Source organism: Canis aureus, chromosome 13 (genome assembly GCF_053574225.1).
Source record: "Canis aureus isolate CA01 chromosome 13, VMU_Caureus_v.1.0, whole genome shotgun sequence".
Taxonomy (NCBI): Eukaryota; Metazoa; Chordata; class Mammalia; order Carnivora; family Canidae; genus Canis; species Canis aureus.
The window spans coordinates 8883497-8910041 of NC_135623.1; the positions used below are offsets into that span (position 1 = coordinate 8883497).

General features: G+C 57.5%; 2 protein-coding genes across 11 annotated transcripts in view; both read right to left on the bottom strand.

The window, feature by feature from the left end:
* KCNQ4 (potassium voltage-gated channel subfamily Q member 4) overlaps window positions 1-9731 on the bottom strand; it is a 52254-nt gene extending 42523 nt beyond the window's left edge. For 7 of the 8 annotated variants that reach the window (XM_077844528.1, XM_077844525.1, XM_077844523.1 and 4 more), the window contains exon 1: window positions 8400-8720. In XM_077844528.1, coding sequence (XP_077700654.1) covers window positions 8400-8713 — 314 coding nt within the window. In that variant the 5' untranslated portion in view covers window positions 8714-8720. Of the gene's footprint in view, window positions 1-8399; window positions 8721-9621 lie in introns of those variants that run through there. The other variant, XM_077844530.1, reaches the window with a different exon arrangement.
* A 10178-nt stretch (window positions 9732-19909) lies between these two features.
* Window positions 19910-26545, bottom strand: part of NFYC (nuclear transcription factor Y subunit gamma) — a 67432-nt gene continuing 60796 nt past the window's right edge. For all 3 annotated transcript variants that reach the window (XM_077844532.1, XM_077844533.1, XM_077844531.1), the window contains 3 exons: window positions 24550-24657; window positions 22132-22191; window positions 19910-20854 (listed from right to left, as the gene is read on the bottom strand). In XM_077844532.1, coding sequence (XP_077700658.1) covers window positions 20735-20854; window positions 22132-22191; window positions 24550-24657 — 288 coding nt within the window. In that variant the 3' untranslated portion in view covers window positions 19910-20734. The remainder of the gene's footprint in view (window positions 20855-22131; window positions 22192-24549; window positions 24658-26545) is intronic.

Genomic DNA, 26545 nt, shown 5'->3' on the forward strand with positions numbered 1-26545 from the left:
CCTCCAGTTTCTTGCTAGTTGGCAAAACCCTTTGCATCCCTGTAACCGGCCTCAACGCCCCCCTCATTCCCTGCCTCAGCAAACGCTTCCAAATTACCGACCACATGCCAGGCACTGTGCTCAAGCCCCACCTCCCAGACCTCACAACCCAAGGCAGAAGCACAGGGACCCCCATTGAGCCTGGGGTGGGGGTGGGCGAGGAGTGATTGCAAGAAGACGGGGTGCTCCAGCTGAGAAGGAGGGATGGATAGGAGTTTGCTAGAAGGACGAGGGAGGGAGTTTAGGGCCGAGGAAAAGCAGAGAGAGCAGTAGACAGCACATCTGGGGGACACTACCAAGTTGCTTCTTAGGTGAAGGACAAAGGATGCTTGAGGGACGGGGTTCCTGGCTTGGGCAGGAGCATAGGGGAGTCACTGTCAGGGGGGCTGGGGGAGCCTGGGTGGGAGGGAGAGGCTGACCTCGAGCCCCACCCCCCCGGGATGAGGAGGCCAGGTGTCCACGGGCAGCTCCCTAGGAAGCTGGGGATGAGACCACAGAGGGGCAGGCTGTCATCCCGGAGGGGACCCCCGTGTCACAGGAGTGCGTGAGCCCACCCCACCCCAATAGCTCTGTACAGTGAGGAGGACCCAGGACAGGGCCCCGAGGAACCCCAACATTCAACAGGCAGAGAGAGAGAGAAGAGCCAGGGAGGCAGACTGAGGACCCTCAAGGGAAGGCCCAAGGGGCTCAGGCCCTCGGGGGCAGCGCGGCAGCGTTCCCGGGACCCGCGTTCGGGGTTTGAATCCTACCTCTACAACGTATTGGCCTCCGGTCCCCCCAGGCTGCACCTGCCTCCCTCTGCCGGCCACGGGGCACACCTTGTCCCCCTCTCCGTCTCTCCCACCAGACAGACTGCCAGCGATGCCCAGAACTTGGAAAATCAGACAAGGGAGTGAACTCAGGGCTGGGACGCCAAGGGAGGCATTCCTGGGTCCTGGCGGCCCAGCGCAGCCCCCATCATCTGCTGAGGGGCCCCGCGTGTGCTGTGTCCCTGGGGAAGCCAGGTCCTTTGTCCTGCCTCAGTTTCTCCATGCGTGCCAAGAAGCCCCAGTTCTGCTTGAGCTCCGAGGCCAGTCAGGCTCTGATGCTCTGCGGCAGGACAGATGGAGAAAGGGTGAGGGCATTACGGCCTATTTTGGCCCCAGGGGAGGAAATCCCATGGGGGTGCCGGGGCCCTGTTATGCCCAGCGACTGGTCCCTCTGGAAGAGGGTGGCAGACGGGCCAAGGAGGGCAGGAGCAGAGGCGCCCGAGATTGTGCTGACACAGCCGCTCCTCTCCCCTTCTTTGCTCCCTGCCCCCTCCCCTCCCCAGGGACAGCCGAGCCCAGCAAAAAATAAACCCAAAGACAGTGACCTGGGGAGGCCTGAGGCTCCCAGGGAGGAGTGGCAGGGAAGGAAGGGTGGCAGAGAGGCAGCCTGTGACCACCCCCCACCTCCAAAAAACCTCCAAAGCCAAAGGGTGCCTGGTCTGACCCCTCTTCCCCACTCCCCAGAGCTCCCTCAAAGGGAACAGGTCCCATCTACTCCCTATCCTCACTCTGTGAACCAGGGGTGCCCCCTGCTTGACAGGGGTCATTAGCAGAGTAAACCCTGCCCAGCCCAGCTCGACGTGGTCCCCAAGTTTTGGGAAGAGTACCCCAGGGGATTGCACTCTACCTCCTGCTTACTGGGCAGTCCTTCCTGCTGTCTGACCCCCATCCCTTGTGCTGCAGGGGGAACGATGCTCCATTGATCTCCAGCAGGCTTTCCCCCTCGCCCACCTGCTTGGCCCTGATGTGTGAGGAGTCTCAGGAGAACGTGCACCCCACCCCCAGATTTCCCTGCGGACTGGGGAGGGCCCCTAGGCCAGAGACCCGCACCCCCCACCGCTCCCCAATCTCCGGGAAGGAAGCAAGAAGAGAGGAATCGCTGAGTTCCCTGCTCTCCCGGCCTCCCTCCCTGAGGCGCTGCCCACGGATTCCCAGCCCAATTAGTCTGCAGCCTGGGGCTGCCCCTCCCGTTCCTCCCTCACCTCCCCCCCAGGTGCCCACCCGCAGGGCACACAGATCCTGCCCTGAGGACAGACTTGCCCGGAAAGCCCGGAGCCCTGGGGGCACTTTCTGGGGGGCCCAGAGGTCTGAGCAGCCCCCATCTCCCCAGCCCCTCAGAGCCCCAGCTGAGGGGGGGGGCAGGGGGCCTCCTGGGTGCCCTTCTGAGTGCTCCCCGTCCTCGGAGGGGCCCAGGGAGAAGGTGCTGGAGACTCCCCCATCCCCCGCCCTGCAAAACTCCAGAGTAGCCCTGTGCCCAGCAGCCTTGAAGGGCCCACTAACCTCTTTAGCCCCATTTAACAGAGGGGCAGAGTGAGGCTCGGGGCCTGGGGGACAGGTCGGGACCTTCCCAGCAAGCGCTGAGAGCTCTGAATGTCCTTTGGGATTCCCTCTCCCCATTCCCCAGGATGACAGGCTCAGCAGAGCGGGGTGTCGCCCTCCTCTCCCAGGGGAGCACCCTGGACACATTCACACCCACCCGCAGACCTCTCTGCCAGGGTCTGGGAGAGGAGGCAGGAGAGGCCCACGGCCGGGCAGGCTCAGTGGCCTCCTACTGGGGCCGAGTCCCAGGCGGGGCGCAGGACTGATCTGTCTCCCTGTGCCCCCCCAGGCCCAGTACAGAGTGACCAAGGGACCTGGGCTGGGGTCCTGGGGCCACCATTCACTAGCTGGGTGACCCTGCACAAGTGGGTGGCATCCCCTCACCTTCCTCAACTGTGAACTGAGGATCAGCAGTGCCTGCCAGTGGTAAGGGCCACGGGGCTCAGGTGAGGGACCCCCAAGGAAGGACCCTGCGGAGAGCTCCTGCCCCGCCCCCAGGCAGTCACACTGGGGCCACTGTCGGGTCTGTCAGGTCGGACCCCCCATAGAGGAGAACAGCGCAAGCGACAGTGACACGAGGACCGGGTGCCAGCACCCAGAGCCGGTGCTTGCCCCCACTCGGCGCGACTGTGCCAGCTTTCAGATGACAACATGGAAGCTCAGAGAGGTTAAGTAACTTGCTCAAGGACACATAACTCCACAACCAGAAGTGAACCCAAATCTGTCACTCTCTGCTCTTAACCCTCTGTGGGGCAACCTCTGGAGAGACGGCAAGTCCCCCCTGGCTTGCTGTGCCCCAGGCCCACAGCTCCCACTCTTGGGTCGTTGGAGGGGGGCTGCCCCCTGCACTCCCTGCTGGGACTCCCCAGCCCACAGGAGGGCCAGCCCTGTGCAAAGACCCCCACGGTATGGGTCCAGGGAGGAAGGGCGCTGAGCTGGGGAGGAAGGGTGCTGAGCCGGGGAAGAAGGGCGCTGAGCTGCTCCAGGTCTGCGCAAGCTCCTTGTGCGGCCTCCTCTGGGGCAGGGGCAGGGCCTCGGCCCCTCCGTGGAGCCTTCCTTTCTCCGGTTCCCTAGGAGGCTTCAGCTCCCCAACTGGCTCAGAGAAACTTAAATTAATCACCCACTCAAAGTGCTGCCATCAGCCCAAGAATAATCACTTCTTGAAACACTTCTGGCCCCAAGGTTCGGAGAACCTGGGCTCCCGCAGCAATGGGACTATCGTCAGACACCGGGTGGGCTTCCTCCACGGAGGCAATGACCGGAGCACGGAGTTGGGGTGGGGCAGCGACGGGAGATCTAACCTGCTGCTGTAACCCCAAAGGAGAACTCGGGCAGAAAGGCGCACGGGGGCCGGAGGGCCAGGAGAGGCCTAGAAGGGGTGGGCGCCTGGCGGGACGGTCTCTCCATTCGCCCCCTCCTCGCAAAGACCAAACAAACGAATGAGAACTGAAAAAGACAGCAGCGTGAAAAATCTGGGTCACACTCCCAAGACTTTTGCCATCATAAGGCCAAGTTCTCGGGGCATCAGCCTTCACCATCAGCGGAGGCCAGAACAGTGTTACCCAAAGTCCTGATCCGGGAGGCAGAGGCCTGGGTTCCCCGCACTGCTGCACCACCCATCTGCCAGGTGTGACCCCGGACAGGTATCATCTGCCTCCTTCCGTGCCTCAGTGTACCCAGCAGCACCCCACAGGGTAAGCAAAGGCCAGGCAAATTCTGGAGGCCAGCCACCCCGCTCCCACGCGGCCCTGGGGCTGCCCACCCAGGTGGACGCACAGGTCAACGTAGACCTTGGGGTAGCCTGCTGGTGTGGACGGGTGAAGGCAAGAAACTCAGGGAATGGGGTCAACTCCCTTCCGTCCTGGGGGTTCAGGCAGGGGGAAGCTGCAGGCCCAGGTGTGTGTCTGTGACGTCAGAGAAAAGCAAGAGCCGGGGGCGGCTCTGTATTAGCTTTGCTGCCGCTGGATGCCTGCTGCAGGCGCGCCTGTGACACCCGAGGCCGTGTGCGTCAAAGTTGTAGCGAGCGGGTGCACGAGACAGACAGCCAAGCGTGCAGCGGGGACGTGTGGGTGTGCAAAGCCGCGTACGGCAGAAGCGTGACCGCCTCGGGTGAGGCTGGGCAGCTTCCGGCCAATCTCACACACGCTCATCCCTGGGTGCCGGGTGCTGGGTGCTGGGTGCCAGGTGCCGGGGGACAGAGAAACCAATGGCACGGGAGCGCCGCTCCTGGGGTGCTGGCTGAAGCCAAGACGCAGGAGAGAGACAGCGCTGAGTCAGACCTCGCCCTGAGGAGGCCCCTCCAACACCTCTCCTGAGCCTCAGTCTACCCATCTAGCAAGTGAGGAGGATAAGAGCACCTGCCTCTCGAGGTGGTTTACGGAGCACGGTGCCGGGGCACAACTGATGCTCCGCGGGCCATCAGAAATTTCCATCCAGACTGCAAGAGGCCACCCAGGCCGCTGGGAGCAGGGGCGGGGGGGGGGGGTGCGTGGGGGGGTGGCCCTAGATAGGGAGTCAGGAGTCTTGGGGTCTGCTTCCGCATCTGCTTCTGATTCACTGTGTGACTTCGGTCCCCAAAGCCTCAGTTTTCTTATAAGCAAAATGGGCTGTCAAGATGTGAGGACCCATCTAGCGGGGTCGCCTGAGGGCTCTGGGCCCCCTTGGCTGGGCTTATTTCCAACCCAGGCAGTGATCTTTCTCAGATGCTCAGGGTGGGAGCTCGGGACACTCCAGGCTTAGGAGTCTGAGGGCCCCAGGACTGCCGCCACCTCCTCCCCTCCCCATTCCCACAGCTTCTGACCCCAGGGACAAGGCTGAGGAGGATGTTTACAGAGTGTAAACCTTCACATAGAGAAAGTGCTGGGCAGCTGGGGGCTGGGAGCAGCCACAGTCTCCCAGCGGCGCAGGGAAATGGGGGGTGATGGGGCCTCGCCCTGTATGGGCCCCTTGCAGCCCTCTGACTTCAAAAGGGAGGCAGGGGTGGCCTTTGAGAGGGTGCAGTGAGGAGGTGAGCACCCTCACCCCCCACGACCCTGAAAGCGGGATGGCCAGCGGTGTGGTGTTTCTCACAATTCAGAGAGCAGGGCCTGTAAAGGGGTGCGGGCTTAATCAAAGACTGGGACGCCGGGGAGGGATTGGGGTTTGGTGACGACAGGGCCAGGGGCCTAGAGAGCTGGGGGAGGGGCCTGCCGTCCCTCATTTTGGACCTCGGTAAGGAGAAATCAGGAGTCAGTGGCTCCCACTTTCCAGAGGCCACAGCTGTGCTGGGCGGGAGGAGGGGGGACGGAACCGGGGTCGCGTGCCAGGCTGTGTCCCACACCTCGGTGCCAGAAAAGGGGCAGGTTCCGTGGGGCCCTCAGTGGCAGGTGTGAGGGCGGTCGGCTCTCCCCAGTTCCCTCCTTCCAGAGCCCTTCTTTCCCAGGTTTTTTCACTGGGCCCCTCCTGCGAGGGTCCGAGACTCTGGGAAGGGGGTGTTAGCTGACGGTGCGCATGGGGGACCCCTGCACTTGAACCGCCTCTGCGCGCCCTCGTGGAGCCAGAAAGGATCTGGCCAAAAGTGCAGCCCGACGGCCAGAAGTCCAACAGCAGGAAGCACTTCCTGGCAAGAGCAGCCAAGACCCTACAGTGAGTGACTGAGAAACCCCACATTTGGAGCGCCTCGAGAACAGCAGAGGCCTCCCGTCTGGCCCCCTCCGCCAGCCCCGGGAATAACCCCCATCTTTCACACTCGGACAGGCCCTTGCGGCAAACCAAGCTCTTTCCCACCTATTACCTCATCCAAGAGGGAGGCCCACAGGGTTGGGGTTTCCGCCCACTCTGACGGCATAGACACCTAAAAGTTCAGAGAGGCCCGGAGATCAAGCCAAGATCACACAGCACCCGAGGCGTGGGGCTCCCGACCCCTCACTCCGTTTGATCTCTAACATAGACCATCAAGTCCCTGAGGTCCCCAACCGTCTGGACGTTTTGCACCACATTTCCTCCCCAAGAGCTCCGGAGACGCCTCATCCCTGGGCTCCCGGGGACAAGTGGACAGAGCGAGCATGCCCCCGGCCAGGGCATTCCTGGCATCCGGAAAGGGCAGGATGTGGGGCAAAGGTGCCAGCAGATTTAGCTCCTGGAGAGGAAGGAGAGGCCCTTCCAGAGGAGGTGAAGACAGTGGCTGTCCAGGCCTCATGAGGCGGGTCCTTCACCTCCAGTGACTCCCACGGGGCCTGACAGGCCAGGCCTCAGGACGAAAGACCCCTGCCTCAGAGGCCTACTGGCTTCCAGGGGACAGTCATCTCCCGAGAGGAGCCCACGGACGACACAGCCGCTCTCTGGAGGGTCTCAGCCTCCTTGGGCACCCCAGGCTGCATGTGGGCAACGCGGCCACTTAATTAGCAGTCCTCTGCTGCTCTCACCTGACCCCGCCGTCCCTTGTGCTGTCATCACTCCGACAGTCCTCTCTGCAGCCACAAGTACGCATCCCGGACCCTCCCGATGGGCACGGGGGCTTGGGCCTCTCCTAACAGCTGACCCCGACGCTGAGTCTGACCCCGTGTCCTGACAAACTCAACTCTGCCCCGACCTAGCCCGGCTGGAGTCTCTGCACAAAGTCAAGGCTGCCACCCGGAGCATACGGGCTGAGAGAGTTCCCTTCCTCCGCCTCCCCTGTGGCCCCGGGGGCCCGGAGGGCCGCTCTTTGGCCAGCATTTTCCTCCCCTTTGCCTCTGGAATTCTGTGGGCCCAGTTAGGATGGGGCAGAGGCAGGCAGGAAGACACAGCAAAGACAGGCAGACACAGACAAGCAGAAGAGTGAGACGGTCCGACGGACAGGCAGATGGACAGCCCGACAGACAGGCACACACGAGGGATGCCTGTCCCACAGAGGGACGGAGACAGACAAGCAGAAGGACTGCTGGACAGTTAGGTGGAGAGACTAACAGACAGGCCGACTCGCACACAGGTGGAAACCCTGGCAGAAGGACAGCCGGGCAAGGCAGAAAAACTGACAGGTGGACGGGCAAGGGGTCCACCCAGGAGACCCCTGGACCACAGGGCCCCGAGGGCGGCGAGAAAGGGATTAAGGTCGGTCCATTGTCCAGGGACCGGAGGTCTTTCTCGGGCACCTCTGGGCGTCCCAGCGCCAGGCCCAGCCCTTCAACTGATATCCGCGGGGCCTCTCATGTTCCCGGCCGGGCCAGGCCGTCCCCCAAGACCAGGCTCTAGGCTGCCAAAATTCACTCTTTACATCCAAGAGGGGTCAGTGTTTTTGAAAGTTGTAGGAGCGGGGCGAGGGGGAGGAGGGGGCCGGCGGCGTCAGTGTTTCCAAACCAACTCCTCTCCTCTTTCTTTTTCCCCAGGGTGCCCGGAGCCAGGCCTGGCGCAGCAGCCAGCGGCCCAGCCTCCGGGCGGCAGGGCGGCCCCGCGGGTGGCGGGTGCAGGGGTGGCTGGGTGAAGACAGTCCTACAGCACACACGGGTGTCGGGGCTCAGGCGGCTCACCGCGACCCCGGGACGGCCACGGTGGGGGGCCCACCCCGGACCCGGATGGGGGCCGACCCTGTAGAGCTCCCGGGGGAGCCCAGGTGGGAGCCCGCTGCCCCGACAAAGTTGGGGAGAACGTAACAGAAAGTGTGCGGGGGGGGGCCAGTGGGTCCCCTTTGTGTGTGAGGCGCAGGAGACGGAGGCAGGGAAGAGGAAAGGGGACCCCACTGTGGTGGCTCCGGACTGCAGAGGGGAGGGGGTACCAAGAGGCTGGATGCGGTGGGGGGGCACCTGCCACAGAGGAGCCGGGGCGGAGGGCGGGGTGCAAACAGCCGAGGTGGGGAGGTCAGAGGCGAGGTCAAGCAGGGGTCAGGCCCCGGGCACCGGGGTTAAGGTCAGGCTGGGGGATCGGAAACCGGGCTCAGGCCCGGGGCTGGGGGTGCCGGGAGGGAGGAGGGTCGGCCGGCCGTGGGCATGGGGGGCCGGGGGCGGAGCCGGGGCGGGCCCCGGGGGCGCGGCCAGGGCCGCGGGGTCGCAAACTCACATGAAGACGTGGTAGACGAAGGCCCAGCCGCGGGGTCGCTCCAGCACGTTGTACACCCAGTTCTGCAGGCGGCGGTAGCGCTTGTGCGCGGCCGAGGAGCGCTGGCCGCAGGCGGAGCCCGAGCCCGAGCCCGGCCCAGGGAGGGGCGCGCCCGGCGGCAGGGGGCTGCCCAGGAGGCCCAGGCGGCGCGGGGAGCCGCCCCCGCCCGCCTCGCCCCGCTCGCTCTGCACGGCCGTGAGCGCCACCAGCTCGGCGCGGGGGGCGTCCCCGGGCGGGGGGGCCAGGCCGAGGCGGCGCGGGGGGGCCTCGGCCATGGGCGGCGCCGGGCGGGGGTGGGGCGGGGGGGCCCGGGGCGCGGCTGCGGTCCGGGGCGGGGGCGGGGGCGGGGGCGCGCGGGGCGCTCAGCGGCGCATGGCTCGGACCCGGGCCCGGCGGGGGCGGCCCGGGGCGGGCGCGGGCGGCGGGGGCTAGGGGCCGCGGCGGGGCGGCGCGGGGGCCGGGGGCGGGCGCGCGGAGCCTGGGGGCCGCCGGAGCCCGCGCTGACCGCCCGCTTCCCCGGCGACTGGGGCGGCTCTTTCCGACTCCAACTCTCTTATTACGCGCTCCATGCCGCTCGCCTTTCCACCTGCCTCAGGCGCGCCGCTCACATGTCATCCTCCCCCGCCCCGCCCCTCCCCCGCCGCCCCCGCCCGCCCCGCGGCCGCCTTCCCAAATCGGGAGGGAGCGGGCGGGCGGGCGGGCGCGGCGGAGGGGGGCGCGCGGGGCCGGCGGCGGGGCTGGTCCCCCGGGCGCGCGGGCCGCCCAGTCGGTGCCGGGACCCGACCGCGTGGCGGCGGCGGCCCCCGGGGGCTGGCCGCGTGCAGGGGCGTGCGCGGCTGCGGGGGCGGCGGGCGGCGGGCGGGGGCGGGACGCGCGGCGCGGGGGGGGGAGCCGCGGCCGCGGCCGGGCCTCGGGGCCGTGGGGCTCAGGTGTGAGCGGCCGCCGAGGCGCGCGCCCCGAGTGTGCGGCCGTGGGTGCGCGGCGACGGGATGGCGGTGCGTGCAGGTGTGTGGCGTGGGCGCCGTGTGCGTAGGTGTGAAGGTGCGTGTGCGCCGTCCAGGCCCCGCTAGGCGGTGGTGGCGGTGGGAGGCACGAGGTGTGCCCCGTCGGGCGGTGTCCAGAGTGCGCCGGGCGCGCGTGTACCTGTGCGGGCGCCGCGTGTGGCTCGGTGAGCCGCTCCTACCTGGAAGGCCTGTGGCCAGGCGCCGCCCAGCCGTGTCACGGCGTGTCGCACGGTGGCCCCCGGGCGTGAGCGCTCTTCCTCCCACGCACCCCCACGTCCGAGCTTCCCCCCTCCACGCTGGGGGCGGAGCCCCCAGGGTGGCCACCCCACCCCGAAGAAGGGCGTCCCCGGAACCAGCGGCCTGCTCCCCGCCAACCCAGGGGGACCGGCTCCCCCGCCTCCGGGGTCGGGGTGGGGTCGGGGTCGGGGTCGGGGTCGGGGTCGGGGCACGTGGTGCGCGGAGGTGAGCTCCGAACCCGCGCGGCGGGCTGCACAACCGTCTCCCAGGGGCCCCCGCCCGATCCCACCGCAGAACGGGAGACGCTTTCCCACGCACTGCCTCTGCAGCTGGAAAGTTCTGGGCGCCTGACCTCCTCTCGCCAGCAGTAGGGGGCAGCCCTCTCGTTCCCTTCGGCCCGCCGGCCCGCGCGCAGAGGCGCTCTGGGTTCCCCGATGCCCCCTCCCTCTTCCCCGGACGGCAGCTGGGGCCACACCGGCCGCTCGCTGCGCAGGCCCGGCCCCGGGGCCAAGGCTTCGGCAGCCGACTCTTCCCGTCCCTCCGGGCGACTCTCGGGGGACCGAGCCGAGCGGGGGGGCGGGGCGGGGCGGGGGGCGGGAAGGCGAGCTCGATTCTCAGCTGTCAGCAAAGGCGGCATTGATCCGCCGGGCGCCCGCGGGGGAGGGGGGAGGGGGAGGGCGGGCGGCGGGGCGGGGGCTGCAGGGCCCCGGGGGCTCCCCGAGCTCAGCCAGGCAGCTGGCCCACACCCCTACCCCGACAGGGGCCCTCGTCTCGGCATAACAAGGGGTGCCTTCTGGGGTCTGACCTGAATCCTCCCTGCTGCTCCCGGCGCCAGCCCGGGGCCTCTGGGCAGGTTATGCCCGGACCTCACCGGTAGCTGGGGAAGGTTTCCGGGCCCCCGGGAGGTCGGGGCTGGGAGGCGGAACCTGCTGCAGATGCGGGACTGGGTTACCCCCTCCTCTCCCTGTGGGCAAAAGCCAGCAGCCCCTAGAGCTGGGGCACCGCCCTCCGGCCTCCATGGCTTCACCAGTCAAGGCCTCCTGGAGGCTGGGACTAAGGCCTGGGGACTTGAAGGGTAGATGGAAAGAAAATCAATTGTAAGGGATTCGGGGGGTCTTTTTGAGGCTCTTCAGTGGCAGAAACTCCACTTGAACGCAGGTTGCTCTTAGCATCACACAGAATACCTGAAGCTGGGTCTGTTCTTGGAAATCTGATCCTTAAGCTTAGCGTCACCTCTGGACCCCACACTTCTCTTCCCATTTGGGGGACTGAAAAAGTCTCTTCCTTTCTTGGTGAGGAGCCCTCACTGCCAGGAGAGGGCCCCTCGTCACCTCTCCCAGCTCCAGCTCCAGCTCACCCCCCTCACAGGCAGCAGGACGAGGAAGGAGACCATGGTTGCAGCTCGGGGTGGGGTGGGGGGATGGAAGTTAGATCTAAGGAAGGACTTTCAGAGGACACGGAGGCCGGTTTCTGCTGCAGGTGTGTGAGTGGAATGAGCAGAGGGACAGGCTCACTCCTTTTTAAAGCAGAAAGACAGGGAACTCTTCTGGAGAGGTGAGGGGAATGGAGACGGTGGTCCTAGAGGCCACAGGCAGTTTATTTGTGTGCACACGCGCACACACGCAGGGACCGGGGGAAGCAGAGGAGAAAGTCCGGTTCAGAGCGGACAGGTGGCCACTCCAAGGGTCACCCGGCGGCCTTCCTGCCCCCATCCGGATTCCCAGGACATGACTGGGAGGCTGGACTTGCCCCACTGCGGCCTTTAGTGACTAAGACACTTTTCTGAGCAAACAGCTGTCTCAGGCTCTGTCATTCCTCCTCCCTGCTGCAGGGGTGGGGGCTGTGGTTTCCCGCCCTCCTCCCTGGCACCCTCTCTCCCACCTGTTCCCTCTACCCCACCCTCCTGAGCTTCTTGCCCACCCCCAGGCCCTGAATCTCTCCCTGGTCACACTGCCAGGATGTCTCCACTCTGCTCAGACTCACTGGGCCACCTGGACAGGTGCCTTCCCCACTCTGGGCTTCCGATTCCCCATCTGCAGGAGAAAAAGGGGGCAGGGCTCCAGGATCTCCCATCATCCGTCACCGTGACCACCATCCATCAGTGGAGCAGGTATTGATTGAGAGGAAGGGGAGGGAGGGAGAGCTCCAGCTCGCAGGGCCCCCACTCTGTGCCAGGCCCTGCCCCACCCAGGACAGAGAGCAGCCATTAGCATGTGTGGAAGCTGAGGCCCAGAGAGGTACAGGGAATCACTGAAGGATACACAGCCTGGGGGTAACCCCGGAACTGTGTATGAGCTGTCCTCTCTGCTGGCTGGCACCTACCTACTGTGCAGGGGGGATGCTGGGATGGATGCTGCGGGCTGAGGGCAACTGGAGATGGCCAGTCCTGTCCTCTCCAACTGTCTCCTGCCAGCGGTGGGGACTCCCAGGCCTGCAAGTGGCTGGGACCTGGGTCCCGGGACCAGACTCAAGCCTGCCATTGACTGTAACAGCCACCAGTGTGACCTCAGGTCATCCAAAGGTGCAGATTCCTTTCTTGGAGCAGGAAGGGGGTTTTAATCAGGGGTCTTCAGACTTAATTATTAACAATGGCATCGGGAAGCAGCGCCCAACGTGTAAAAAATATTAACACAGGTGCTCTGCTTGAATTGGGGCCGGGAGGGGGGGTCAAGTTTCCACCCACCGGATCTCCTCCTCTTCCTTCTCCACATCCCAGAAGCCCTCTGGGTTTTCTTACAGCTCTCAGGGCTGCTAGAGGTCAGACAAGGGAAGAGTCTCCACTGGTGATGTCCCAAGAAGGGGACAGGGGTATGGAGGGCTCGAGGAGGTGCAGAGAAGTGCAGTCAGTAATGCCTGTGGCCCCCCGGGCTGAGGTCCAGGCTACATGCTAAGCCTTGGGCACGGTGCTTTATCTGCATTGTCTTATTTCAGCACCCCAACGACTCTGTGATGCTGCTTACACCCCCATTTTACAGACAAGAAGAGTGAGGCTCAGTGGTGAGACTCGCCTAATCTAGCTCTCCACCCCTGTGCTGTAGTGTGTGCGTCCGCGTGTCTGAGTGTATGTCTTTGTGTAGGTGGGGTGTAGGGAGGGGAGGAAGGTCAGCTTGGCAAGGGGGACTCCAGGGGCCTTGAATGCTAAGCTGGAGGGTCCAGTTTGGCCTGATAGGAAAGAGTCTGGCCAAGGCCTTAGCCCCGGGCATGCTACAGAGGCCGGGGCTCTGCTGGAGTGGGTGCAGGAGGGGTGGGCTCAGAGGGAGGCTGGCAGTGCCCGGGGCAGAGAGAGCACGGAACTATGAGTCATGGCTGGGCTTCCGGCTCTTCCTGGACTAGCTGGTGACCTTGGGCAAGTCATTCCTCTGCCTCACCTTCCCCGGCTATCAGGAAGACTGGATGCATGGAAAGGTCATGATCGTGCAGGGAGCTGTACACATGAAGCCTTCACCTTACTGCTCTTCGGGCAGGTGTGCGGGTGGACAGGGGAGCTGCTGTGAGAGGTCCCCAAGGCAGCTCTTCTCAATCTGGGGAGGCTTCCTAGGAGGAGGGGTTTGGAGTGCAGGTGCTCATGGGGTGATGGCGTCAATGCCTGATTGACCTATTGACCTCTAGGGCTCCACTCCACTGTGAGCAGGAGCAGGAAGTGCAAGAGAAGCATCAGGCCTGCTAATTTTCCCAGTGAGGCCAGAGAGCATGAGGGGCCTAGGCCCACCCGGCAGGTGGGAGGTACCAGAGAGGCCTCTCTCCCCACAGATCGCCCAGTGCCACTGAGCTGTCCCCAGCCCACACCAAGCAGGGCTTCTGGACCAGTGAGCCACAGAAGCGGTGTCGCTGAGCTCAGCGAAAGTGAACCCTCATTGATCCTCAGGGTTGGAGGGGGGCCCACAAAGAGGAGACACCGGGAGAGAACGAGGTGTGGAATTGCAAGTCAAAACCATCCCTTCTCTTGCGGCTCCTCCTTTGCCTTCTCCTCCTTTGCCTTCGGGATTCTTCCTCCTTGACCCCCAACTCCAGGAAGACCATGTAGAAGGCACCACCGCTACTGCAGGTGCGCTGGTAGGCTCCGCGTTCTCAGGGAGTACATCTGGGGCAGTGGAGTTGGTCAGAAAATGAGGAGGAAGGACATTTCTGAGTTGCTGAGAGTGTAGTGGAAGAAAGCCTCCCCGCGCCATGCTCCCCTGCTGCAGGAAGCTTGGACGCAGAGAAGGAGGTGATGTTGGCAGGAGGGATTGCAGATTGAGTGGCACAGAAGGGGGTTCAGAGCAGCAGTAAGACTTGGTAAGGGGCATAGGGGTCCAGGGAGGAGAATGGAGGCTCAGAAGGGAGCAGGGAGGCTCAATGATGGGGGTGGGAGGCCCAGGGGGTGGGACTTCCAGGTCGAACATGATTGAAGTCATACTAAAGTCTCTCTTCCCTGAAATATTCGATATATACAAGATAAACACTGGATAACTTTTTAAAAATACATATCCAAACTCAGAAGCAAGATTGAGAACTCCCTCGGGGCCAGAAATGAGAGGGAATTCTGGTGGTGAGTAGGAGTGGAAGCTGTAACTCTGAGGAGGCATTCAGCAGGATGGAAGGTACAGCTGCAAACCCCAGCAGTGGCAGGGGCTACAGTAGGCTCCCTGCCTGATGCTCTGGGAAAGTGCTATCATAAGCACGGCTAAACTATCTCTGCCTGCGAGCCTCCTGGTCTCAGCTTTGGGTAGAAAAATCTCAGCCAAGACACTAATAAAAGAACTAGTTTGGGGCTGGTGCACATCCACAGATTTAACTGAGCTTCGGCAGATTTAACTGAGAAACCATCCCTTAGGGTGGCCTCTACACTGAAGGTACGGTCACAAAAATGTGCTGAAAATAACTCTCACAAGGATAAACCTCACAACATATAAGAAAAAATGTAAGTACAATATCGTGAGAGAGAGGCAACTCTCTCATGGGAGAATTCGTATTTAAAGACGTAGAGATAACAGAACAAAGGAAGTTTGATATGGTTAAAATCTTCAAAAAGATCAAGGAAGGCATAGCATCTATAAAACAAGAACAGAAAGATATGAAACCATGTAGCAGATATGAACAAAACTATCTAGAAATTCTAGAAAAGAAAACTAAAGTCACGTTAACAAAAAAAAAAAAAAATAGATGGGTTAGTAGAGTAAATGCGGCTGAAGAGAGAATTAGTGAATTAGGAACTAGAACTAGGGAAATCCTCCAGAACAAAGCAAAGAATGATGAAGAGATTACACATACGAAAGAAAAGAGACATCAAAGATTGAATGAGAAACCCCAGCATATATTAGTTTCAGAAAAAGATACAGCAAAGAGTGACTAAGATCTTTCCAGAAATAGGAACATGAGTTTCTAGATTGAAAAGGCCCAGACTGCCGAGTAAGAGAAACTTGAAAGCAAAACAAAACTACATCTAGACACTTTTTGGCCAAAGTGTTGAATATCAAGAATAAAAAGGAAATTCTAAAAGCCACCAGAGAGAAAAGATAGCTTGTCTACAAAGGTCCAATAATTGAATCGACAGTAAGCACCTCATCAGCAACAACAGATGCCAAAAGACAATGGGATAGAATCTTCAGAGTGCTGAGGGCAAATAGTCGTGAACCTAGAATCCACACGTCGCCAAACCATCATTTAAATAAAGGGCAACCTAAAGACATTTTGACACATACGAGATCTTAGAAAGCTTCTGTCTCAGAACTTCACTCAAAAGGGACAGGCACGGGGGCTTGGGGGAGCTTTGGGGAGCTGGAGAGGTGATGGGGCTCCAGGCTGCAGAGGTGGGGTGGGGGGGCAGGCTACTGGGGACTGCTTCTCAGCACCAGCCCGGTAGAGGAACCCAGCTCAGCCTGGCCCAGCTGGGTGCTCGCCTCCTGGGCGCCAGCTTTGCTGTCCTCCCATCCCCTCCTCCTGGGCCCTGAGGATGGCCAGCACCCAAGCCATGGAGTAACACTGCCAGCCTGGCTCGGGGGCCTGGGGGAGGCCACACCCAAAGTGCTCCTGTGACCAGGAACTTGCTCTCTGCTCTAGTGTCCCCTCCTCCTGGGAGGCCTGACGCCACCTTACCGAGGCCTGTGGATGGCTGGGGCAGTGGGACGGGAGCTAGGTCCCTTCCTGGGGAGGGGCGTGCAGGGGCTCTTACTCTCTCTAGGAAAGAATCATGGGCCCAGGGGAAGAGACCAGTAGGGCTGAGCTGGCTGGAGAGGAAGCTTCTTGAAGCTCCTGGCTCCATTCAACCAGCTGGTGCCCTTGGGTACTTTCTTAACCTCTTTGAGCCTCAGTTTCTCACTTAGGAAATGAGAATACCTACCTTATGAGGAGGTGAAGATGAAATGAGATCATCCATCAGGTATCAAGCTTAAATATGTTTTCCTACACGGAAATTTATGTTATTATTATTTTTAAAAGATTTTATTTATTTATTCATTAAAGACACAGAGAGAGAAGCAGAGACACAGGCAGAGGGAGAAGCAGGCTCCACGCAGGGAGCCCGATGTGGGACTCGATCCCAGGACACCAGGATCACGACCCAGGCCGAAGGCAGATGCTCGACCACTGAGCCACCCAGGTGTCCTCCCCTCCGCCTTTTTTTTGTTAAGTTTTATTTATTTTAGAGAGAGCATGAGCCAGGTGGGAGTGGGAGGTACAGAGGTAGAAGGAGAGAGAATCTCAAGCAGACTCCATGCTAAGCCCAGAACCTGACGCGGGGCTCGATCTCATGACCCCGAGATCACGGCTTGAACTGAAACCAAGGGCTGGGTGTTTAACCAACTGTGCCACCCAGGCGCCTCTCCTACACAGAAATTTCTTAAAAGAATAATCTCCATCTGATACCCCTGCCTAGCATATTACTAGTGCCCAATTAAAAAAAAAAAATTGTTAGGAAAAAAACAATAGCGAGAGCAAACAAGTAGCGGTGGGAATGTGCACAGGTGTGGAGGCCCTGTCCTGAGGGAAGGGTTTATGTTCACTCACTCTTCATCAGTCACTGCTCTCCCCAGCTGCCAGGCCCTGTGTTGGGCTCTGGACGTGCAGATGGGACTCTGACCTGGAGGAGGACCATCTGTGAGGAAGATCGCTAAATCCAGAAAATTCTAACAGAGTGATAGGGGGTTTCTTCAGAGCCTAACTGGTCCTGGGTTTCTTGTCTCTCTCTCACTCCCATCTACCCTTGCCCCTAGCTCCCAACCCAACATAAGCTCCACCAGAGCACAAACCTCACCTGGCTAATTTTCAACTGTTTTTTCGACATCCAAAACAATTTCTGACACGCAGGAAGTGCCAAATAAATACTTGCTGAATGACTGTGGAGAGGAGAGTGGAAAGACACAAACCTGGGGCCTTGATAGAATTTGGGCTGCCGTGAAGTCCTTATAAAATTTGAGAACCAGGGTGCCTGGCCGGCTCAGTTAGCAAAGCACGTGACTCTTGATCTCAGGGTCATAAGTCCGTGTCCCATGTTGGGTGTAAAGATTACTTAGAAAATAAAATCAGGGATGCCCGGGTGGCTCAGTGATTGAGCATCTGCCTTTGGCCCAGGGTGTGATCCCAGAGTCCTGGGGTCAAGTCTCACATCGGGCTCCCTGCACGGAGCCTGCTTCTCCATCTCTGCCTCTCTCTCCGGGTCTCTTATGAATAAATAAAATCTTAAAAAAAAAAAAAAAGAAAGAAAGAAAGAAAAGAAAAAATAAAATCTGCCAACCTACCCTGATGTGATACTTGGATACTGCTTCCAGCCCTCAGCCACCCCAGGGATGCCCCTGCCTTCGAAAATCAAAGGTCTTAGCAGGGAGGGTGTTAAGGGCCTAGGACCCACTGAGAAAGGGACAGTCCTACTTCCTGGAGTTTCTAGAATTGTCTCAAGTTGGGATAAAGGTTGGACCACACACTTCCTTGAGGCTCAGGGAAGTGCTGCATGCTGCCCCCTTGTGGCCTCTGCAGAACTGAGTAGCAAGGAGGCAGGCCCGGTGGTCTGTTCATGATCCCAGGGGACTCCAGTCCCAGGCACCAGCCTCCAAGAGCTATCCCAACCACCAGCTGTCTACACACCAGATCCAACTGCTCTATTTATTGCACATAAACTCAAGACTGGGCCCATGGTGTGGGGGAGGTAGTAAAAGGAGACAGTTCACATTTAGTAATGCCTTGTGTTCACACCCACCCGGACCACCACCGCCATGACAGCCACCACCCTTTGGCCAGAAAGCCACTATGTATGCACAGGGGGTCAGAAGACCAATATTTTGGCCTCAACTCCACCTCAATCCATGGAGTGACCTTGGGCAAGTCACTGCACTTTGCTGGGCCTCCCATGTCTCCATCTGTAACACGGGGATCATGATCCCTCTTCTTGTCTCCCCTGCAGGGTCACCTGAAGATCACCGCGGGGAGGACGGGGAGGACGGATGCTGCAAGTGCTAGGAAAAATGTTGAAAGCATGCTCCGGATGTAAGGGGATCGTGCTGGGGATTAGATAGGGGCTCTCTTGGGCTGCACTAAAGTGTTTGTTTACACCCAGATGGGCCCTGCTGGCGGGGAAATTTAAAGGGAACGTGCTCACTAGGAAAGCTGCTTCCCAATCCAATCACAACTGATCGAAACATGTCCAAAGGAAGAATGGATGTCTATGGGAAATGCCCCACTGCCTGGTGTGAAAATCCAACTACTTGGGTTTTCGGGAATGAGTTGACGAGCAGCAAGGTGGGGCAATGCAGTGGCCTCAATGTGTGGGGTCAGCCAGGAAATGAAAGAGATGAGCTGCTGCCTTTCCTCTGAGGCCAGGGTCCCCAAACTTGCATCTCTCCCCTTGGGGCTGTGCTTTCAGGACGATTTGCATGTCCGAGAATTGGTACAGGACAGTGGGAAAGGCCAGATGATCCCCTTCAGAGAAAAGTCCAGAGCTAGAATGAAGACAATTGGATACAGGGTGGGGTGGGGGGGGTGGCACTAAATTTGGGAGTCAGAAGCCTGTGGAGCAGACCCACTGATCTCTTGTGATATTACCACCCGTTTCACCTCCCAAGATGTCACTGGAGGGGCGCCATGTATCCAAAACCTCAAAACTAAGAAACTTTTTGCTTTTGCAAGAGAATTTTATTTTTCTTCCCTTTGGTATGAATCTCTTACCCAGTTCTCTTCTCTCTTTTTTGCTTTGGCAGCCAGGAAGCCCAGGGTCAAATGTGAAACTAAGTAGGTCTTTATGGCTAGAATATTTGTGTTCTTGCTTTTTATGATCCTGATTTCCTACTCAATTATATTCTTCTTAATTCTAATTTGTCATATTTTGTTTCATTATGTAAGTTTCCAATGCAAACCATCTTAATTTTTCTTGTGGAATGAAGTAACGTATACCTAGGCAAATGACTGAGGAGTAGATGATGGATGTCCAAGTACTTACCATGGCTCACAATGGGGGACATTTGGTGTGAGAATTACCAGGGTATCAGGGTCAGATTTGCAATCGCCTAATATCAAAGCCCCTTCCCTATCCTCATCTCACCCCGTAAGATAGTCCAAAGAGAAGGGAGTTGCCCAAGGTTTTATGGCATATTACCTACCATCCGAGAAGACATTAATACCTACTTTTCCTGGCACTCAGTTCCCTGCTCTTCCCATGACGACAGGCCTGAGTTGTAAGGATGGCATGGTGAAGGTCAGGAAGGTGGCTCACTGCCGGCTTCTCTAGCCAATGAAAGCCAATGAAGAAGTGGAATGCTCTACTCTTCTGGCTTTAGTTCTGAGGAAGCGAACCCTTCTGACGTGCTGGCTGACAAGGGGCTTGGGCTGCCCTCCCTGGCAGATACCACTTCCTCTGGTAATGGGCATGGCTGTAGAAGGCAGCTCAGAATGCCAGGCTGTGTCAAGGTGGAAGTGGAGGGATGTGTCTGAAGGACAGAGAACGTTTCTTCCATGAGAGATGCTCTCTTGACCCGCAAGCCAGCAGGACACAGCTAAATCCGGCCCACCAGTGGTAGTCTGGGTAAGGCAGCAGGCAAGTAGTAGCAGCAAAAAATTCTGACCTAGTTCATCTTCAAAATTAGCTGAAGACTTCCACTCGAATCAGACATGTAGCATAAGTTCCCTTAGCTTGGGAGGTCCTCTCCTCAGAAAGGTCCCCCTCCTTCATAGACACTCAACCTGAGGCCAAACAAACCTTTGCAATTTTCAAGCCTTCCCAAAGTGGCCCCATGAATGCCCCCAGACACAGAAACCAACTCTAAATTATCTAAAATGAGATTTATTGCATTTCATGCAGTTTGAAGTCCATGCAGCAGAGGAGACTAGCACAATTTTTAATGCATTTTAAAAATTAAAAAATGGGGGTGGGGGCAGGCAAATGCACAAAGTTCTAGTCTCCTTGGGTCCCTGGGAGAGAAGGGTTTGGAAATGAAACCATCCACTTTCCATGGTGAATGAGTTCATCTTCCAAACGCAAGGAATGTTTCCATGGCCTCTGGGTGCAAACACACAGAGCTCTGGGACAAGCGCAGGGTCACGGGTGAGGACCACTAGTGAAGAGGAAGCTACGTAGTCACCTAACTCAATCTGAGGGCAGAACAAGATGGCAAATCCTGGGGGCAGCAGCTATTCCGAGTCAGGAGAAAACATACCCCCCCATGAGGAGATTTGCTCCGGAAGTGGCGGTAAGAATCAAAAAAGAAAAAAAAGAGAAAAAAAAAAAAAGAAAAAGAAAAAAAGAAAAGAAAAAAAAAGGGAAAACTAAAGAAATAGTTCTTCAACCACACTCTTCAAGAAAATGCCATAAATATGTTATTTAATATTTTCATTTCATAGCATTGGACACACAGCTTAACATACTGAAATATTGATTCCTTGGAGAAAAAAATGGAAAAAAAGGAAATAAAAAATATTGCATCTTTCTGTTGGAGAATCTCGGCCCCCAGGCGTGGGGCGTAGTGCACCAGTGTCCTAGCCTGCAGGGGGCGCCGAGGTCGCCGGTCCTCTGGGGAGGGAGGCTGTGCCCACCGCCTGGGGCTCTATGGCAAAATCTGTGTTGGGTGTCCTTGGTCTTGGCAGCTCAGGCGCTCAGTCGCCGGTCACCTGGGGGGCCTGGCCGTCGGAGGGCTGGTTGGCTGACTGGATGAACATGGGCTGGGCGAGGTCCTGGCCGGCAGGCATGGTAACTTGCTGGATCTGGTAGAGCTGCTGTGAGGGGTGGAGAGGAGAGGGAGGTCACCCCTGGGAGAGGTGCACGCAGCTCCCTCCGGCCTCCCCTGGTTGGGGCCCAGATCCCTCAACCACCCCTGCTGTAAGGCGTCAGAGGGAGGAGGGGATGTGGGGCTCTGCGGGGCCAGGAGCAGCGGACACAGGGCGCTCCGGCCCCCCTGGGCTCCAGCCCCCCTGCGGCTCCAGCCTGTGGCTTGCACTTCTCTGAGCTCTGCCCCTCCCGTGAGCTCAGAGCCTCAGAGCCTCGAGCTTGCTGCACGCTGTTCCTCTGACCAACACAAGCAATCCGAACCACTACTGTAGCAGCAGTAGCAGTAGCAGCAGCAGCAGCAGCAGCAGCAGCAGCAGCAGCAGCGTGGAAGCCAGCACTTCCCCAACTCAGTCTCGGTTGTCCTCACTAGCGGGGGAGGAGGATTACCCTCTCACCTCCTCCTTTCCTCAGAATATCTGGCTCGGGCTGAGGCCACGCTGAACCTGCGCTTCCTCCTTGGGGCCTGCTGAGGAGGGCGCCTGGTTTTAAATACTAAGCCAGGACCCGTGAAGCATTGAGAAGTAGCCCACGTAGCCACTCCGGAAGGACAGAGCCAGAGGGGCACTTGACTTCTCAGGTGTCCCCCCAAAAAACCCACAGGCAAAGACCCATCACACGAGCCCGGGCATGTGCGCCGGCCGAGGCCAGAGGTGGGTCCTGGCTCCTGTCCCTTCTGGGCAGCAGAGGGCACTGGCTTGGGTGTGTCATCCTGTCATGTACTCGGAGTTCTCTGGGACCATCAGTGTGAGGGAAAGGAAAGATTCCTTCCTCACAGGAGCTTAGAATTACTGAATTCCGGGCACCAAGAGAGTTCCAGAGATCCCATGTTTTCTGCATGTCAACAAATCCGTGCTATTGAAAAGCAGCATAGCCTAGAAAAAAACCAGCCCTAGAGATGGAAACAGAAGACCTGCATTCTAGTCCTGGTGCTGCAATGAAGAGCTGAGTGAGCACACACAAGACACTTCTGATCTCTAGGACTCCATTTACTCATCTATAAAGTGGGGACTGGTGCTATATAATGTCTGAGATGACATTCAGCTCCCACAAGTCTAAACCTAAAGGACTGGCACTCCAAATTAAAGACTGTACTTGCTTTAACAAGTTTTGTTCACTTGTTACCAGGAACTGGAACAGTTGCCCTAACCATCCAAATCCAGAGATCTCACCTGCTGCCCCTGACTACCCCTCAAGCCCCGACCCCGGCCAAGACTGGGTGTCCTACCTGTCCATCCGTGAACTGGCTGAACTGCTGCTGTCCTTGCTGCACTTCTGTCTGCGTGATCTGCGGGAATCAAGATGACAGAGGAGGCAGGTCAGCTGCAGGGTCTGGTTCACCGCTCCAGCAGCCCACAACCAGAAGGTTGTGAAGACCACATGAGACAATGCACATAAAATGCCCAGAATGAGGCCTGGCACAGAACAGGTGCTTGGGGAGTAGCAGGAGAGCAAGGGTCCTCCCCAATCCCCTGCTACTGATGGCTACTCAGAGTTGACACCACACAGGACCACAGAGGTCCCCCCCAAGTGTGTAATATATACAACTTCCACAACCAGCTCTCTTAATGTCCACCTGCTCCCCGCCTGCCCCTCACTGCACGCTCCTAGGTGCCAACACGGCAGGGCCTAACATTTATGGCTTAGGCAAAAACCCTAGCCAGTGACTGCAGACTGCAAAACACTGGGCAGAGTGGGGAGTGGTCCCTTTCATTCTTGGAAGGTGGGCTCCAAACCAAACCGTATCACCTAGATTATCTGACTGGAATATGAAACACCCTGGCGAGGAGGTGGCCTTGGCTCTGGAAGCCCTTGTGGCACACCTATGAAGTTTTTTCCGAGACAGGCCACGTGCAGCCCTCTCCGCCAAGCAGGGGGTGGGGTGGGGGGTGGAGGCGGGTGGAACGAGGCAAACATTTACCACATGGGTTTACAATCTTACATGAGGATTTTAAGTACATTTGAAAAGAAATGTGCTGACATGTAGAAATGCATCATTTGGTGTCAGGTGCTTGACATAGCCTGGCACAAGCATACTTGTGTGCATTCCTGTATCTACGGAACATCTGACTAGTACGTCCTCTATGTACCATCTCCTGGAACCATCACAGCCAAGCTGTAAGGTAAGGACTGTCCACTTGAGTGTCCTCACAACAGCTGAAAACACCCCAGCAGGCTTTCCCACGAGGCTGTCAGCAGCAAGAGTGGAGCAGGTGTGAAAGGGCTTCATGAGGGTTTCTTATTGTTGTTCTTGTTTGGGGTCTTTCTTCTCCTATAGGTTGTAAGCGGCTAGAGAGCAGCAGCTCTAAGTTTTGTCTTTTTAGCCCCCCAGTGCAAAGAAAGTATTTAAGAAATGTCTGCAAAATAAATGAATGACCCTGAGACAAATGTATTCTTCATAAATGAGGTCAACTGTGCCTTGTGAGCCCCCAGGATTGCCCTTTCACATGAGCTGAAAGTTTCATTTACCTTTACATTCCATTTACATATTATTCATTCAACAAACACAGACCAAATAGCTACTATGTGCCAGGCTGTCACAATTATGATCTGTTGTAATGCAGAATCCAACTGCGCTCAGGTGCCCACCCCCCGCCTTGCTTCTCCCCTCTCCTATCTGAAAATCTGACTCTCCCCACTTTCTGACTTTAGTTTCTGGTCCCCAAACTAACCTCTGAGGAACCAAAAACTCTTCCTTCTTATTTCCTCCACCCTCATGCCATGAAGTTTTTGGATTCCAGGTTAGAATCTCGCAAGGATTTTTTTTTTTTTTTTAAGAGGGGTACCTGACGGTGTGACCAGTCTGGAGATGTAACTTCATGCCAGTTAGCCCCAAGGAAGTTACAGAAAAGCCCACGCCCTTACGTGAGCCAAGGAATGGGTCTGGAATGGGCCCTTTAACGATCCCAGAAACTACATGGAACTCTGAAGCCTTTTTGGCTCATTCCTCATGTTTTCCCAAATGAGATCTTTGGAGACCTGCTCTACAAACTCAGCTCTGTCACCACTGTCAATAGATACATCACCAGAAATGCAACTGGGCCAGACTTGTCCAGCTCTTAAACGATCGCTGCTTTTTTTGGGTCTGAGGCAGAAGAATCCATTAACAATGCCTCCCCTTGACCAGCATTCCCCATCCCCTACAAATGATACCCGTGCCCCATCAAGCCCCAAGCCTAGGGAGGCTGCCCCCTCAGCACCCATGGCTAACAGTCTTCTGTATCATAGGGCGTGAGAGGAGATGAAGGGGGCAGTCTCTAGCTAGGCGTGCCTAAGTAAAATCCACGTAAGCTTTCCAAAGTGCACAGAGGGTGCCAGAACACAATAGCTATTTGGTTTTAAAGATAAAACTCAGCCTGACGATGAGGCACACTGTCAGAACGTCTCCTCTGGTCAGACACGCACACACATACATCAGGCTCTCTTTAAGTGTCCTTGAGATTTCCCATCCTTCGCATTTCTTTGTCCCTTGAGAGTAAGACCGTAAGTAAGAGACACACTTTGAATCCAATCCTCCAATAAACTCCATCTGTCCTTTGGGATGAACAGATGTGCAGGGTGCAGCTCTTGCTGAAGGGTGAGGTGGCAAGAGGGCCATCGCTCCAGTCAGTCCCCTAGCCATGCCCTACATCTCTGGGGCACGTACCTGTTGAGCATTGGTGGCAAGTGTCTGGATCTGTCCCTGCACGACTTGGGTGCCTGATACAGGCTGGGCTAAGCGAATGTACTGTAGCTGGCCGGCATTCAGCTGAACCTAGAGCGGGGCAGACAAGCAGGCACGGAAGACTGAGTATGACCCCAACAGGCAAACTTCCCATGACCAGAGGTGGTGACTGCCACTCCCCTTCTGAGACCTCCAAAGTAGCATACTCTGCAAAGTTTCTCTTCAACAGCAGTCAACATGAGCAAAACCATAACATCCCTACCCGGCAAGTCATAATACACAAAAGAGAGTATGTTCCCTAAGTGGACTTTGGAGAAAATTCCCAGAGGATCTGGTCACATATGTGAGGAACAGCACGGCCACACCTTCAACATTCACTGGCTCTCAGCCGTTTGTTCAGTTTATCTTAGGATTTTATCCCATACTGTCAGACATGATTGGAATGCTTTGTACCGTAAGTGTGGGCCATTCTCCACTCTATCTCCAAACTCCGTCACGCCAATTCCTGGGATGGCTGATCTAATACTGAGAACTCCAGCATCTGTCAGGAGCCCAAAGCAGATGGCCAGCACTCTGCGCCCTAGCCCTAGTCCTGCCCGACCCATGCTGCACATCTTGGAAGAAAAAGCTAGCCTGCTTCACTATCTCGGTCCCCAAGAGCCAGAACCAACAGGGGTCTGTGGGACTTTTAGGATCCTTGGTGTTCAGCACTTTCTTCTGGCCAAACTCCTCCCAAGGGGAAGCTGAATCAATAAATATTTCACAGAAAACCCCATCATGGGAAACCAAAGCTACAAAAATGCCCTTAGAGTCCCTCATGCTTAAGATTAAGTCTCAGATAATACAATAATACCACATGCTGCATTTAATTGTTCACTAAAAGCCTTAACTCAGACTCTTAACGCTCCAGTGTACCATGAAAGTCTCAGTGCCTCGGGCAGGAATGGAGAGACCAAGGCGGCTGGCTGCAAGAGAGGAACCGTGGCTCAGCAGAGGAGAGTCAGCAGAGCACTGCCAACATTCACACTCAGGATTTGGGTGATGAAAAGTGGTGCTAGGAGGACAGACTGGTCTCTATCCGGGGGCTCAGAAACCACTCTCCCTGGCTGCCCAGCCTGCCATTGTTGCAGCAGTGAACTTCGTGAGGCCAACGGGCAAGTCATGTCTCTTTGTCCTGGAGCAAAGGGAATTTAAGACCGAATTCCCTTGCAGGGAATTTTACTTCCATGAGGAAAATGCTGATACACGAAGCTGCACTCCTGCCTGCAGTGTTAAATCACACTGCTTCTCTACAACTTCAGCTTCAAAGAGGATTTGAACCACCAAGAAAAGACAAATACTTGGTAGTAAGTGTAGTTCTTAGAAGTTCTTGGTAGACCAAATTTCAGAATTGTCCACTTACAGCAAATTGGAGGAATAGAAAACCTAAACTCGTTAATCTGGTTCACACGAGACAGGGCAAGATATTATGACCTGCAATTCTTTCTGAGAGACTATGCCAAGAAGAGCTGCTGGAAGTTGTGATGCCAGGCACAGATTGGCCCCGCCTGAAGTCCCATAATGTGGCTGCTGGGCAACAACACTAAGCTGCTTTTGGGGATGAAGGCAGCTGGCTAGAAGCTGGGGAAGATCGTCTGCTGGGACCAATCATGGCTGGTCCCAGAGTCACCAGAACTCCAGCCAAGGAACACAGGATGAAAGACTAAAGCCTATTCCCAAGAACAGGGAAGGTGTAGTGACAACCACAGGGATTTTACATTTCCTAGCTGGGAAGAGCTCTTTGCAGAAACTCAGATGCGACTGAAAAGTTGTGAGCCAGACAGTTCCAAGCAGTTCTTAGAAGCAGAAGCTCTTTTAGGCTTAGGTTTACACATCTGGTGATGCTCTGCCACAATGATAGGTCTGGGGACCCTGGCAGCGTTTTGATGTTAATTACAGGACAAATACACCTGCCCTTTGGACTTTCAAAAAAGAAGCA